This window comes from Echiichthys vipera (genome assembly GCF_963691815.1).
Source record: "Echiichthys vipera genome assembly, chromosome: X".
NCBI lineage: Eukaryota > Metazoa > Chordata > Actinopteri > Perciformes > Trachinidae > Echiichthys > Echiichthys vipera.
This window is the reverse complement of record NC_139825.1, coordinates 19390695-19405877: the sequence shown is the minus strand read 5'-3', so window position 1 is coordinate 19405877 and position 15183 is coordinate 19390695. Positions and strand designations below refer to the sequence as shown.

The 15183-nt window shown below is 40.2% G+C and overlaps 1 protein-coding gene across 2 annotated transcripts in view; it reads left to right on the top strand.

Annotated features, from left to right (window-relative positions):
* The window catches only part of LOC310965465 (guanine nucleotide-binding protein G(s) subunit alpha-like), a 29232-nt gene that overhangs the window by 11377 nt on the left and 2672 nt on the right, over positions 1-15183 (top strand). For both annotated transcript variants that reach the window (XM_083939078.1, XM_083939077.1), the window contains 7 exons: positions 353-450; positions 11540-11594; positions 11989-12062; positions 12470-12528; positions 12715-12835; positions 13608-13738; positions 14112-14179. In XM_083939078.1, the coding sequence (XP_083795204.1) occupies positions 353-450; positions 11540-11594; positions 11989-12062; positions 12470-12528; positions 12715-12835; positions 13608-13738; positions 14112-14179 (606 nt within the window). The remainder of the gene's footprint in view (positions 1-352; positions 451-11539; positions 11595-11988; positions 12063-12469; positions 12529-12714; positions 12836-13607; positions 13739-14111; positions 14180-15183) is intronic.

Here is a 15183-nt window from a genome sequence, read left to right as displayed (position 1 = left end):
AATTTTGGAGGCCAGGGAGAGTGGGCGAACTTTGCGTCATGGTCCGAGGGCCTTCACTGTAACAGCTGTTTAAAATTGCTATATTAGATCCTTGTTTTACACACACACACACACACACACACACACACACACACACACACACACACACACACACACACACACACACACACACACACACACACACACACACACACACACACACACACACACACACACACACACACCTTACTTTTCCTTAAGCCCTTCTTGTGATATCATATCCTTATGTCAGGTATCCTAAAACAAGAGTCTGACCTGCAGGTATTACTAGTTGTGGTATGCCGTTGATCCAGACCCATCTTTCTCTTTCCAGGAGTTTTATGACCATGCAAAGATCCTCTGGCAAGACGAGGGGGTACGAGCCTGCTGGGAAAGGTCCAACGAATATCAGCTCATCGACTGCGCACAGTAGTAAGTCTTTTTCCCACCGTCATACGTACACTTGCAATTAAACATACATGTAATTCTAAGTCGAGGCAGGCACAAAGCCATGCTATTTCGTTCTCTCTGTGACTCTTCAGCTCATACATCAAAGAATTCTACCCACACTGTGGGGTGTTTGGTCGTTTTGGCATGTAGTTACTGTGAGTGCAAAGGTCAACATTCACGAGGTGACAATAAACGCTGCGCTACCTACACAGTGTGTGCGTTCTAACTACTGAATAGTGCGTTACAGGATGGAGAATAGTGTTCATGTACATTGTAATGCAGAAACATGTCATCCAGTGCAAACATGTGGCCCATTGAGCTTTCAATAGTTTTTAGCCATGCTTACGGCACTAGGGATGGTTTGACAGTCGGTCCACCACTTTGGTCCAGACGGAAAGATCTAACTATTGGATGGATTGCCATGGAGTTTGGTACACAAGTTGTGTGGCACACAGGATCTTTTCAGCGGAAAAATATAGATTATAACCAGACACATCCTTTAAGGTTTTGTGGTGTTTGATTGTAGATCGTTTGTTTCTGCAGACATTTCTGTGAATCAACCTTGTGAGTGCAGACATCGGCCAGTGACGATTATATCAAAATGGCATTAATTGGGTCGATTCATGCCATTTACCTGTTTTTTGTAAGTCTTTGGTTGTTGAAAGGGACCCAGATTTCGTCCTAGCTCTGCTGACTCTTGTCATTGCCTGCGTTTTACCCATCAAAATTATTTGTTAGTCTGGCTGAGGCTTGTTATTAACTTCCCTAAAAACCCTTAACTACCCCCCTTGCCTCTGCTGCTTCCAAACTCTTTCTTTTTCTTATCTGTCTTTTGATCTGTCAGGCCTGCCTCTGTTATGAGGCATGCAGTGGTCACATGAAGCCAGAGCTCTTGTAGGGCGGATGCTGGAGTTTGTGTACAGTATGTGCTGGTGCATCGACATGCATGTGTGAGGTAGTTTTTTTTTTATATGTTACTTTACGCAGTGGTTGGAGAACTACCATTTGCAAGTAAAAGTCATGCACCCCCCCCCCCCCCCGACACACGCACACACACACGCACACACACACAAACACACAGACAGTTTAGTCACAAGATAAATCTGGGCGGTGAAAAAATAAAACAAAGTTCTGCCACATAAATTTGTTTTCTTATTTACTATTTACTTACTTTTCTCTAGTATTTAGAGATAAAGTAGAGATATCTAGTAAATCTCTCCTTGGTGAACCAGCCAGCTAGAGGTCACAAGTCAAAAACGGGACCACTGGTTTAATTTTTAACAATATATTGCATTTTCTAAGATTTACAAGCTTATATGTGTAATCTTAATCTGAAAACGAACTCGTAGCTACAGCGATCAAATCAATGTAGAGGAATTAAAAGTATAATATTTCCCAAAATGTAGCAGTGCTGTGTAAAGTAGCAGAAAAAAGAAACACATACCTGGGTATGTATGTGTGTTCTTCTCATTTAAACGGCCACACGTGACGTCACTTTTATGTATGGTACTGTGTGTTTTTAAGGGATGTCAGTGGAGACAGTAGAGGCAAGTTGATCTCGACAAACATTCCTGGCCAGAAATGTGATTGTGGACAGAGATGAACAGAGAAAGAACGATTGGGAAAAAAAGAGAACGAGAGGGCTTCCCTGCATTGTGGGATCTCTCCTCTCTCCTCTCTCCTCCTCTCTCTTCTCTCCTCTCCTCTCTCCTCTCCTCTTTCCTCCCTCCTCTCCTCTCCTCTCCTCTCCTCTCCTCTCCTCTCCTCTCCTCTCCTTTCCTCTCTCCTCCCTCCTCTCCTCTCTCCTCTCCTCTCTCCTCTCCTCTCTCCTCTCTCTTCTCCTCTCGCCTCCCTCCTCTCCTCTCCTCTCCTCTCCTCTCCTCCCTCCTCTCCTCTCCTCTCGCCTCCCTCCTCTCCTCTCCTCTCGCCTCCCTCCTCTCCTCTCCTCTCTCCTCCCTCCTCTCCTCTCCTCTCTCCTCCCTCCTCTCATCTCCTCTCTCCTCTCCTCCCCTCTCCTCTCTCCTCTCCTCTCCTCTCCTCTCCTCTCTCCTCTCCCAGCAGCTCCAGTGTTATGGATCAGATGCTGGGCTGGGTGGCCAGACCGGAAGTGCTCCCCTCCCCCCTCTGTGTGCTTATGTAAACGGAGAAGCAGAGAAAGAGAGAGGGGCGAGCTATTTTTAACCCAGGCAGGCTGCAGAAGAAGAAAGAATGAGCGAGTGTGTTAGGACAGAGACAAGTATAATTGATGAAGGTTGTTGGCATTAAATGAAAATGTCAACCCTGGACAGCGCAGGAAAAGTCAGGGCTACCCCATACAACCACACGTCCCCCTTTTTAAAAGAACAGCACAGAATTATATCATCGGATTAATTTTGTGATGGAAATAAAAAAGGGAAGAAGAAGTTGACGGGGTGGTGATGCTCTGTTGTCTGTGCCTAAAGAGAAGGAAGTCACAAAAGCTTCCCCGACTTTCCTCAAAGCAATTTCAGTCAAAAACAACTGGACTGGTTGTTTGTCTAGGAAGACGTTTCACCTCTCATCCAAGAGGCTTCATCAGTTCATGTACACATCTGACCAGGCTGGGACTGGTCCAGTCCCAGCCTTGTCAGCCCCTGTTAGTCCAGTTGTTTTTGACTGAAATTGCTTTGAGGATAACGATGACCTGGACGAATGAGAACATTCACAGGCTTCCCCGACTTTGTTTTTGCTCCGTCATGCTCCTCTATGTTTTAGTTGTTTTGAATCAGCACTTCCTCACACTTTATATGGTTGGTCACACACTTTGTTTGCAAAGATGTTGTTGTCCTTGATTACATGTGGATGTGTTGTGCTCAGTCAACTGTCGGCAATACAGTTAATAACGTCCAAACAACGTGACTGTGTTCCCTATCCGGACGGAGGCGAAAGGGTTTGTTTTGTCTTATAAGAGGAGGCCTGTTTGTCAGGTTTCTGTTGTTTCATTAGTACTAAGATCATAGAGTTGTGTAAATATTCTGGCTTTTGCCCCTGATCGTAAATCACTTCTACGATCCTGAGAAGAACTAGTTTCTTTTCAAGGAGTCATCGGATACGAAATAACATTTACACCGGTAAATTAAAGTCTTAAAAACAAGCACATACTGTAGAGCTGTAGATATGATCAGGATCTTCAAAAATGGATTTAAAATGGATGATTACATATTATGCATGAAAATACTTATGACTCTAGATCATGTGATTTTATATAATTGGTATAGTAATTTGTAATTTTTAATGTTGTAGATATGCAACACACTTTTCAGTACAATACTGTTTTTGTCTTAAAGATATTTTATGATAAAGAAAATTAACTGGCAACTATTTTGATGATGAATTGTTGAAGTAGTTTTTTCTAGCACAAATGCAAAACAGTCCCTTGTTCCAACTTCTTGGACTCCTGTTGTCTGTGTGAGGTCGCCAGGCGACCAGCGGAAGCTTCAGCAAGTTGCAGGGTGCGGCTAAAATCAGGCCGGGCGATAACCCCCCGAAAAATCAAAACTACACTTTTGTCTTTGTAAGAATTAAACAAATGAGAGATGATATGTTCTTTAGTGAGCTTCAGAGGTGATGGTGGGCAGATTTTGTACCTTTGGTCAGAGCCAGGCTAGCTGTTCCCTTCTGTTTCCAGTCTTTATGCTAAGCTATGCTAAGCCGCGGGCTGTACAGACAAGAGAGTGGTATGATGCTTAAGAAGCAAACGCAACACATCCTTTTTCCCTTTTGAACTGTCCATAGGCTCTTGAAAATGCAGTAAACAGAGACATATATTGTATTTGTGTAATATGCAGGGTATATGCCGTTTAATGTGTTATAGCAACGTATTATTTTGTTTGATTACATGAATAAGGACTTATTGACTACAGCCAGTAGCTGTGTTTTCCATTAAACTGTCAAGCGAGTGCTTAAAAATGTTGACATGTTATTGTTGGTTATATGTGAGAACTCTGGCTGTATTAATTGTTTTGTGTTTCACGCTGAGAACAGTGACCTTTTCTTACACTGTGTTGCAGAGTCAGCAAAAGGGTCAGCGATTGCTATGGAAGAAACCGAGATAAACAAATATGTTTTCTAAAAATATCACCATGACAACCATTACTGTTAAAATGACTTTGCTCTGAGGACTTCATGTTGAGACGTGTTTTAGTGTACTATACGATTATTTGATAATACTCGGGATGAAACATTTACTCAGATACTCGATTACAAAAATTAATCGAGGCAAAATCTCTGCCTTGATGATTCGTTTAATTCCTATCTCACGCGTTATGCGACCTGTTTAGTGCAGGAATCATTGTTCCACACGGACCATTTTTACGGATGCACATCAATACACCCAAAAAGGCAGAGGATCATTTCACACTTAAAAAGAAGCCAAAAAGGTGCAATATGTCCACTGTTAACTAGAACTCCTATTCTCATTTTCTTTTATCTGTTTACTCGATTAATCGATGGAATAACCGGTAGAATACTCGATTACAAAAATATTCAATAGCTGCAGCCCTAGATAATACAAACAACCATTAGTTGTCAGTTATTTGGGTACTTTTTCTCTTCTCTTATTAAAATCCCAGCATTTCGGAAACAGGCTGTGGAATTTCTTGATACTCACTTTCAGGCCGTACACTAAACCAGCTTTATCAGAACTAATATATAAGAAGATTACGTTTGGCAGAACTCTCCCTATACAGATGTTTAGAGAAGATCGAGTATCTTGTATAACACAAGTGTAGGAATGCGACTGGACTTTCCCATACGTTCAGTATCTCTGTCTGTTTGTGTTATGTGTCACCTGGCTGTGATACCAGCCAGCGTTTATCATCCGTCAATTCTCTGAAGTCTTGTCCCAGCGATAATGTACCATCATGTACCGGAGTCCCCCTAATTTACTTCTGCGGCATCCTCCCTTGTCTTTCTCCCCCTCTCTACTCTCCCTTCCCCCCTTCTCTCTTTCTGTAATGTGTTGTTGTGTTTCTGCAGGGACAGAAAATGTCTCGGATTGAGTCTGTGACTCATGGCGAGGATGTAGGGAGTGAAGAGGAGAGAGAGAGCAGGGAGAAATATGAGGGATAGGCGAAGATGGTATTATTTTTGGGGAGTTGTAGTGTTAATACTTTAGTGTGGTGTCATATGTTTCGATGTGTTTAAAGCAGCAGATGTTAAACATGCTCTTGCTGTGCTGATGTGTAGCATGAGTTGGGCACATTTTAAAGTGTTTAAGGTGGGAGAGATGTCTTAAATGAATTAATTAATTCCTCTGTATTGTGATTTTGTGAATGCTGTGTGTACTCAGTGATTGTGCCGCTCCCAATGTTCAGCTGTGGTTTGACAGGCCCGTGTTCCCAGTACAAGCTTTATTCTTTTTTCTTCAAGTTTAAGGTTTCATATCTTTCTTTCCCTTCTTTTTTGTGGTCATGTGTTCTTTCCTTATTTCTTTGTCTTTTTGCCTCTGTTTCATTCCCCGACTTTTCTCTCCGTCTTGTAACTTTTTGTTGATTATTATTTGTCATTTTTTGGCTCTTTTTTCTTTCTTTGGATATCATGTTCTTCCCTTATTTCAGTGTTTCTGTCGCTCTTTCTTTTCTGAATTTTCTCTTCGGTGACTTTCATAACCTGGTCATTATTTTTATTGTTTCCTTTCTGTTTTGCGTTCTTTTTTTTCCGTCCTGACTTTTCTTTCGTTAAGTCTTTGATTCTTACTTTGTTCATGGATTTTCTTTTCTTAACTTCTTTAACTTGTTCTTTTCGTTCTTTGTTCCTCTCTCTCCCTCTCTCTGTAACCCACTCCATTCCCTGCATTTCTCTCTCTCTGTATCTCTTTGTTGCTCGCTCTGTTTCTCTCCCCCTTTTTATCATTCCATCTTTTCCTTTACTCTTTGTATCTGTCGTCTGTTCTTTCTTCTTCTCCTCCTCTCTCCCTGTCTGTCTCTCCCTCTTTCTGGCCTCACTCCAGTCAGCACAAGATTTGGAGCCGATTGTCTATTTATAGCGCCTGTGGTTCTGTCGCCATGACAACCAAGCTGGAGGCCAGGGCGCCAGGGAGCTATTTTTGGAGCAGCGCTGTAATGTTAGACATAGCCTTCTCTCTCTTTTATTTCCTCCTCTTTCTCTCTCGCTCTCTCGCTCTCTCTCCCTGGACGTGTGTGTTTGATTAAGGATCGGCTGGTGAAGCCTTTGGTTTGGTCGCCTCGCAATATGAAGCGTTAATGTACAAAGAGGCAGTAAAGCCCCTCGAATCGTTCCACTTGGCGGGCCTTGCACATCTTTTCCCCCTCTCGAGGAACCGCCAAGACTATTTTCTGACTTGTCTGACTCGGTTTTGGGAAGCTTGTGAAGCTTGAGTTTTCTCTTGTGCACACTCATGTCAGAATGAAAAGATGAATTAAAGTGTTTTTAAAGTCCGTGTTTGCAGCGCTTAAACCTGGAATTTGCTTGAACTTCCAAGTTGTGAATTTAGCTTGAATCTGTCTTGATAAAGCTGCATTTGTATGAACTTCTTACTGAGAAAGATTTAGTAATTGCTGCTCTTTTTATAGGGCTTATGGTCTAGACAATAAATAGGCTCTGAGTAGAGAGACATTAGTTTTGAGCTATTTTTAATGAAATAGTGACTCATCTCAGTTATAGCTGGGGGGGGGGGGTCTGTATTTTCTGCTTCTATTTTTAAACCTCCTACCTGTTGCTAAGTTGTTTTTATGTAACATGAACAATTTAACTTTTTATGCTGAGAGTTTTAACCAATTTTACTGGACAGAAATATTCAATGTTTTCCTTGTAAATGAACAAGCCTTTGTGTTTCTGAGATGGTTTTAGTTTTGTTCTTTTAAAAGAAGATGATGTGAACATGATAAAATATTTCATTTGAAAATTTGGGAGATATAAATTGATTTTGGAAAGAGACACTTTTTAGGGACGTAATCATGCTGGCCCATCAGTGTGTGTGTGTGTGTGTGCGTCACACAGCCGATGTTGTACGTTTCATATCACATTAAAGCACATACTTAAACTAAATGCTGTTAGTCTTGTCATTACAGTTAATTTATTTTTTAGCGATAAAGGGCATCTGTTTTAAATAAACATAAGACAGTGCCAACTATTAAGTGAATAATAAATTATAAAGTTAGCAACTTGAAACATTCCTCTTAAACCTGCTCATGTTTTCTTATTTATGAAGTTTATGAATATTTTTGTATCCAATTAAATTAAGCTGATAATTCAACATATATCCAGTTCAGCTGTACGTGTTCAGTAATCAGAGTAATCCGGGGTACTGCTGAAGATTTATACTCGCTCATATTCTGGGTAATCCTCTGTCCTAGTGCTGCCACTTTAACAAGATGAATGTGTTATCGGACGGAGAGTTATCAGCTTTGTTGCACGCTGCTGTTGATACTGTAGCCTCTGAGTCCTTCAGGAGATCTCAGTTTGAATTACTGCCACAGACGAAGTCGTGGATGTGAAGACTGCTTGTTTCAGCACCTAAATTCCTCTTTTTAATAATGCAAAGGGATATAATTTAAACATGTTGCTGTTTGTCAAAGTATTTCTATTCTAGGAAGACACTTTAGATTTTAATCTCAGTTAAATAATAAAGATTAAGAATAAAGTTGTAAAAGTACATGTTGTAGCCTCTTTTTGGGGGGAAATTGATTAATCAGAATATCAAGTTAAATTTCAAGTTTAAAGTCTAGACGGGTGCATTTATTGTCTCCTTAATTTAAATAGTTTTGTGATGAAATATGTTGAGATATTATGATGACGTAATTATACATGATACGTAATTGTATATATTATAGATTATTATATATAGATATTGAGATATGTAAATTGATAATAATAAGCACATACATACTCAAAAATCTCAATGATGTGAAATATTGTTCAGTTCCTAATAAAATGATAATGAAAATGATTTAATTTGTTACGTATAAAATATGCGCAGGAGTATACAAGAATATGCTTTACCACCAATTAATATGTTCATGATACATACCATTATCCAGATATGATATTACATATATGAGGATAGAAGATTTTTGTCTTATCATCCAGGCCTAATTTATTGTAAATTTTGCAAAAAAATATTTTAAAAAAAGTATATAAACAGTGTGTTCATTTCAGTTTGCCCTTTAAACTCCCCAACTATTTTTGTACCTACAAACCAGCAGAAATGATACCAAAGTTAAATATGGAGTATAAAGTTAAACATGTACTTTATCTTTTCTTGTATATACTGGGTTATTTTCACTCACCAGACAAGAGTCCTGTGTGTATTTCCAGAGTATAAGTCGGCCTGTCTGCTACCTCAAAATAACCCTGACAGGTTATTCATAACACCGCAGCCCTCTCTGTTACTGGGGCAGCCACTATTATTTAGTTCAACTTACTAGGCACGGTTATTATTGGCACTTCTTCTATTAATAGGGAGAACTGCTAAAAATCGAGCAGTGTGTTTGTCCCGGGCGTGTCGCCACCTCAGACCGGAGCTGTAGATAAACAAGAGTTTGGCCTCGGCAGATGTCGGTGGCAGCCATGTGCTTTTAGATTCTGTCAATTCTAAGTTATTTATGTTCTCGGGATGTTACGGTAGGCTGAAGTAAGATGCATGCAGGGTCTGAGCTGTGGATAAGGGGCAGTAACGGGCTGAACAGTAGGGCTCTGGGTGTGCTGGCACAGCAGAGGCGCTGTGGTGTGGGAACAGCTGAGACGCTCGGCCCCTGCAGAGAGTCGATGATACCAGACTGCTTGGCTCCTTAATTGCTTCTGTGTGTGTTTTTATATGAATATCTGTGTCAGTGTGCGTTTCTGCAGAACTATGCACACGGGTGTCTCTTTGTTCCCCAAACTGTTTGTCCTCTTCTGTTTCAGCCTTGCACCGATGCTCTCTTCTTCCTGATTTAGTGTCTTATCCCTTCGTCTCTGTGTCCAGTGCTGTAGTTTCCGCAGACCCAGCCCCTGTTCCTCTCAGTGTGTTACCTGCAGCCCCCCTGTCACATTTCACCCCTGCATGCTACATTCCTAGTTATCTCAGAGGGGGTTACATACCTTTGCCCTCGAGAGGCAGCTACTAGCAATCGTCTTGCCTTTCTAGTTGTAAGAACGGTGGGCTGACGATCAGTCAAAACAGACGGCCGTGCAGGAATCAAACAGGGTGGGAAATTAGTATGTTTGTCTACATTAGCAGCCAACGGAAACAGTGGTTCCCAACCTGTGTAGTTTGTGATTCTCCAGGAAATTAATTGTCTTGTTGTCAGTTTAGTTGTTACCACGTAAACAATCACCTCACTCATTAAATGTGTCCTTTTCTGTGCAAATTAGTGTTTAAAGTTTAATATTATATTTCATAAAAATGAAACAAAAATGATAAATAGACTGCGGGAAACCTTTCCTTAAAGATAAAGCCATTTTGCCGTTTGTATACATCTCCTGTTGATCCAAAGGGTGTTTTACCATTTACCTGTTTATTTGAATAATTTTTAGAGGCCCGGATTTTTTTGATACCTAGTAATTCACAAGGAAACAGCAAAGACACTGTAAATATCATTTCGTATTTGTACTTTTCTATCAATGTAATTATGTTGCAACCCATCAAACAGTGGTGACCCTATCGGAAAATTAACTGTTAAATAGTTCAATTACCATAAATAAATGTATCTCAAACGTGCTTTTGACACAAAAATCCACCATGGCCTCCTAATCTGCCCATCATAGTTTATGTTCCTGCTATCGCTAATTGCTTTTTGGGGCTTTATATGACAAAAGTTGGGGACCTGTGATAAGACATGACCAAACTGCGTTCATGGTCTTCAGAGGAGCTTTCTCTGTTTAAGAGGAGACAGTTCAGTGACTTAAATGCAGTGAATGGTATTAACAATGAAACATGCCCTCCAAGTGCTTCTGTAGATGAAACCTCTGCTGTTGACGTGTTGTTGCCTCATCCTTCAGAGGGATTGTTGTGTCTGATCGATGCAGGCTTGTGGGACACTTTAGCTTAAAGATAAAGTTACGTCTTTCCACTGTCGGAGCGGAGCAACTACTCCTGTTCTTCTTCCTACTGTGCATAATGTTTATTCTATACATCAGAAAGGACTGTCCGGAGAGCAGACATTTACAACTCTGTGTTTGTCTGAATGTGAAACCCTGTAAAATCATCAGGCAGTCTGCTTGTCTGAGTCTGCACATATTGTACGTGTTTAATCAGTTGGTTTAACACACAAAGACTCGTAAACATCTTCTGCCGGGGATGCATAAGAGCAATGTTGTTGTGTTTCTTTGACAGGTGCTTGTGTTAAAGTTTCTTTCTTTAAGTCTGTTCTTTAGTCCTGGCTTGCACACCGCTCGAGCAGGTGAGCCTGATACAGTCATCTGAAAAGCATCAGGGCAGCTCACACACCTTGAAAAGCAGCTGTTATGTAGGCCAGTTCATCTGAACAATAAACACTCATTTGGGTAGGCGCTCTGCAAATCTGATCTTAACGTAGGCCTGCATTCCCCTCACGCACATACACACCAATGTGCCCACACACACACACACACACACACACACACACACACCTCTCCTACTGTACGAGTATTACTACAGCGGCTTCATTGACGAGGATCCTCTGGTCTGTCAAAGCAAACGGCTGCTGGTGACTAAGACTGGCTGCTTCTGAGCTTACTGTGAATTAAAACACACGCCCCCTGGTGGCCGCACAGGGAACGCCATCCTCCATCATCTTGCTCTCACTAATGTACTGGGATATACCTGTGTGTGTGCGTGCGTGCGTGCATGCATGCGTGTGTGTGTGCATGTGTGTGTGTGTGTGTGTGTGTGTGTGCGTGCGTGCGTGCATTGTTCTCACCATGAACATTACCACAGTTAGAAGTTAGGATTTTAAAACTAGCCAGTGTAGATGCCTCCTCAGCTGGTAAATGTATTGAAAGTTGCATTTAGCCAGTGGAAATGTTTACTGTGTTATAAAATATTATTGTTTTATTGTATCATCATATTGTTATGTGTCTGCAGCACAGCAGCTAAGAGCCAACCGGCTGTATGTTTCTATTCTTTTTGCAGCTTCTTAGACAGGATCGATGTGGTCAGGCAGAATGACTACACACCGACTGATCAGGTGAGATGTTGGACACACAAACACTCGCACTGTTACATTGAAGCACTCTGGTTGCATCTGTAGTGCTACAACATTTAGTCAGTTAAATGTTGAGTTGATTGACAGAAAATTTAACGTCAGCAATTATTTGAATCGATTTATCATGTAATTCATTTATCAAGAAGAAATAAGGCCTTTTTTCGCAGCACGCAGAGCAAAGGTGTTGATGACAAAATGAAGGATGGCTGAATTCTGTTTACTGCTTCAGTTTCAGGGTCACACTGCCATGGCTCATTAATGTTATTACAACATTTGTACTTTCCTACTATGACAAGTCAAAATGTCTGTATCCGTTTTCCTATCTATATTTATCGTTCACTATCTAACACTGTCGCGTTCCCTCTCTATTTTTCAGGACCTGTTAAGATGCAGAGTCCTGACATCTGGGATCTTCGAGACACGATTTCAAATAGACAAAGTCAATTTCCAGTGAGTTAAAGTTTATTTATCACGTTTTTATTATCAGAATCATAAATACTTTAATAATCCCAGGGGGGTATTATTTTCATTGCAAACTCCAACACAGCTTTACAAACGACATATTTAACAACAACAATATTATGCAGTTATTATGTCCAGTGAGAAGGTAACAGTCAAAGAAGAAGCTGAAGTTTTTCTACATGTTATGAAGAAGAACCACACTTGAGTGTTTTTAAGCACAACAAGCCATTTTTGTTGATTTTGAATAATAATCATGAATTCAAGTTTGTTTATTTGATTGAGAAGGTCTTGTTTCTCATCATTATACATCATTGTCATGTGATCCACATCCCTGTTTCAGTATATAAAGTACTTTCTTTACAATGCAGATGAAACGTTTTAACTCTGTCTCACAGTATGTTCGACGTTGGAGGTCAGAGGGATGAACGTCGGAAATGGATCCAGTGTTTTAATGGTACAGTGTTTGTAGCTTGGACTGCATTAAAGTTATTGATTAATTTTTTATTATTAGTTTCTGTCCGTTTGTTTTCTAGTTTTGCCAGATGCATGTCTCTGTTTATTCAAATCTAAAGGTAATCAAGAGTGTTTGCTACTTGTCCTCTTCTTGGGTGTATTAATCGTCTTGGTGTGTGTGACACAGATGTGACAGCCATCATCTTTGTGGTGGCGAGTAGCAGCTACAACATGGTGATCAGAGAAGACAATCAGACCAACAGACTACAGGAAGCCCTCAACCTTTTCAAGAACATCTGGAACAACAGGTGGGAGTCGTAGAAACTGAGATGTACTGATGGAAACAGAATTACTGTCACTTTGGTCTTTGATGCTGTGGGGGATGACACATGACAAACTCATGTAGATTGTCCGATGTCAATATAAGACATAAGCATTCTCACACAGCTGAACGTAATAATGGTACTTATCAGTCAAATTGTTCAGAGGTTAAATTAAGCTGTTTTTGCAGGAAAGTCTCCTAACACAAGTTGGTGCAGTTTTATATCTTTTTGGTTATAGATAACGACATATTTCCCAGACCTAATTCAATGCCTTGTTGTCTTGAGCCACATATGCCGCTCTTTATTTGTACAACTGGGATCTTTTCATTTCCCTCTGCTTGGACAGACTTCAAAAGTCTGTTTCTTTGGTCACAGATTCTTGTTCAGTTTTAATACCACAGTATCACGTCAGTGCTATTCACCAAAGGTTCTTCACTGACAGACAAACTATGAGGGACACTTTAAACAAGTACTTAATACAACACGCTGCATGTATGAATAGTAGGCAGAGTCCTTCCTCCACTCTTCTCTCCCTGTGGGAGCATATGGGCTGTTTATGGCAGGAGCTCTAAGACCTTTTCAGCCCAGAGCTCCAGAGAGTATACTCTTCCCTTGTTCTTCAGCCAAAGCATTTTGAACATAATGCCACTTAAAAAAGTCTGGACTCTGCAGCAACAGACCTGTAACGTATTTTAGGTCCCTAAACGAAAGTCCAAAGAAATCTGGCACTGAACTCGCTCCTCATTTCCCTCCACAGGTGGCTTCGGACCATTTCGGTAATCCTCTTCCTGAACAAACAGGACCTGCTCGCTGAGAAGGTTCTGGCAGGGAAATCTAAAATTGAGGAGTATTTCCCGGAGTTTGCACGCTACACTACACCTGATGATGGTAAGAGGTTTACACTGATATCTGCGGGTCTCCAATACATAACACACAACATTTAAATTATTTAGTAGTGATGATGAGCCAAGTTGAGTCGGAATACAACAGTTAAGTTAAAAATATTTAAAGAGGATTAAACAACATTTAGCTCTATCTTAACCAATTAGCATTATATAACACACAACATCAGCTAACTGCACATAATATAACTGAAGGGCGGTATTTGTATAGAGAGAATACATTTTGGCTTTTTGAAACAAATAATGTTTTTTACAATATTCTATTAAGTAATCTTCTTCTTTGCAAGCTTTCCCAGTTCAGCAGGAGAAGCGATGTCTTTAATCTCTGTATTGTGACGAAATTTTTTCTTCTCCAACAGCAATACCAGAGCCCGGGGAGGATCCCCGCGTCACGAGGGCAAAATACTTCATTCGGGATGAGTTTCTGGTAAGTTCAAAGCTCATGTTCTACCTGTTTGAATTTGATCCTTTTCATCATGTGTGTTTCATATTTTGTTTGGTTAACAGAACAATGTTGGTAACGAGGTGAAGAACTAATCTGACAATTTGCTGTTTTTTTAAATCCTCGTAGATCTGTGAAACAGCTGATCCATGTGGTTTAACTTCACTCCATTTCACTGCTTTGTTTGACTCTTTCAAAAAGGAGTTATTTCTTTTCCAATTTTGTTGTAACATCAGTTAAGATGAGTTGGATGACGATTTCACCAAGAAAAGACTGAAACCATGGTTGAGGAAGTAAACCATGCTTTATCGTCAGCAGCATTCCCAAAACTACATGAAACGTGTTGTTTACCAGAAATCTATTTGAACCTTTTCATCAGTATTTGTTCCATTATCCATATATGCTGTCTGCCATCCACCACAGTCTACAGATTAATCCTATCCTAATTATACCTAATGAATTACATTTTCAAGTATTACATTTAGTTTTGCAACCTGTATCACTGATAAAACTGTATAACTCAGTGATTCATCAACAGACAGAAACAGTAACAGCAGTTCACAGAAAGTCCAAAGATGTCATCAAAATCTTGCAGATGGCCATTGATGTTCCTCGCAGTTACTGTGTACAGATATTTGCCAAAAATATCTCAGTAGATTTCAGTGGAAGGTCCAACTTATGGATAAACAGTTGATTTTGTTAAGTAAAAGTATTTGATATATGTTGAAAAAGCTCAGAGTAAAGGATACGTAGAAATAGATGACGTAAAAGTATGGATTAATGGCTGTAATAGCTAACTAAAAGTAATGGATAAATGGTTGAATTATCCACTAAATGTAATGCGCTAATAAAGTAAACTTGACCAAATGGATGGTTGAATTGTAAGAAAAAGTAACAATATTCAGTTTTATATAATCAGTAAATAACATTCAATGTAAATCCATTCAAAAGAACACATTAGGACCATGATTGGTGGTGTAATTGAAGGG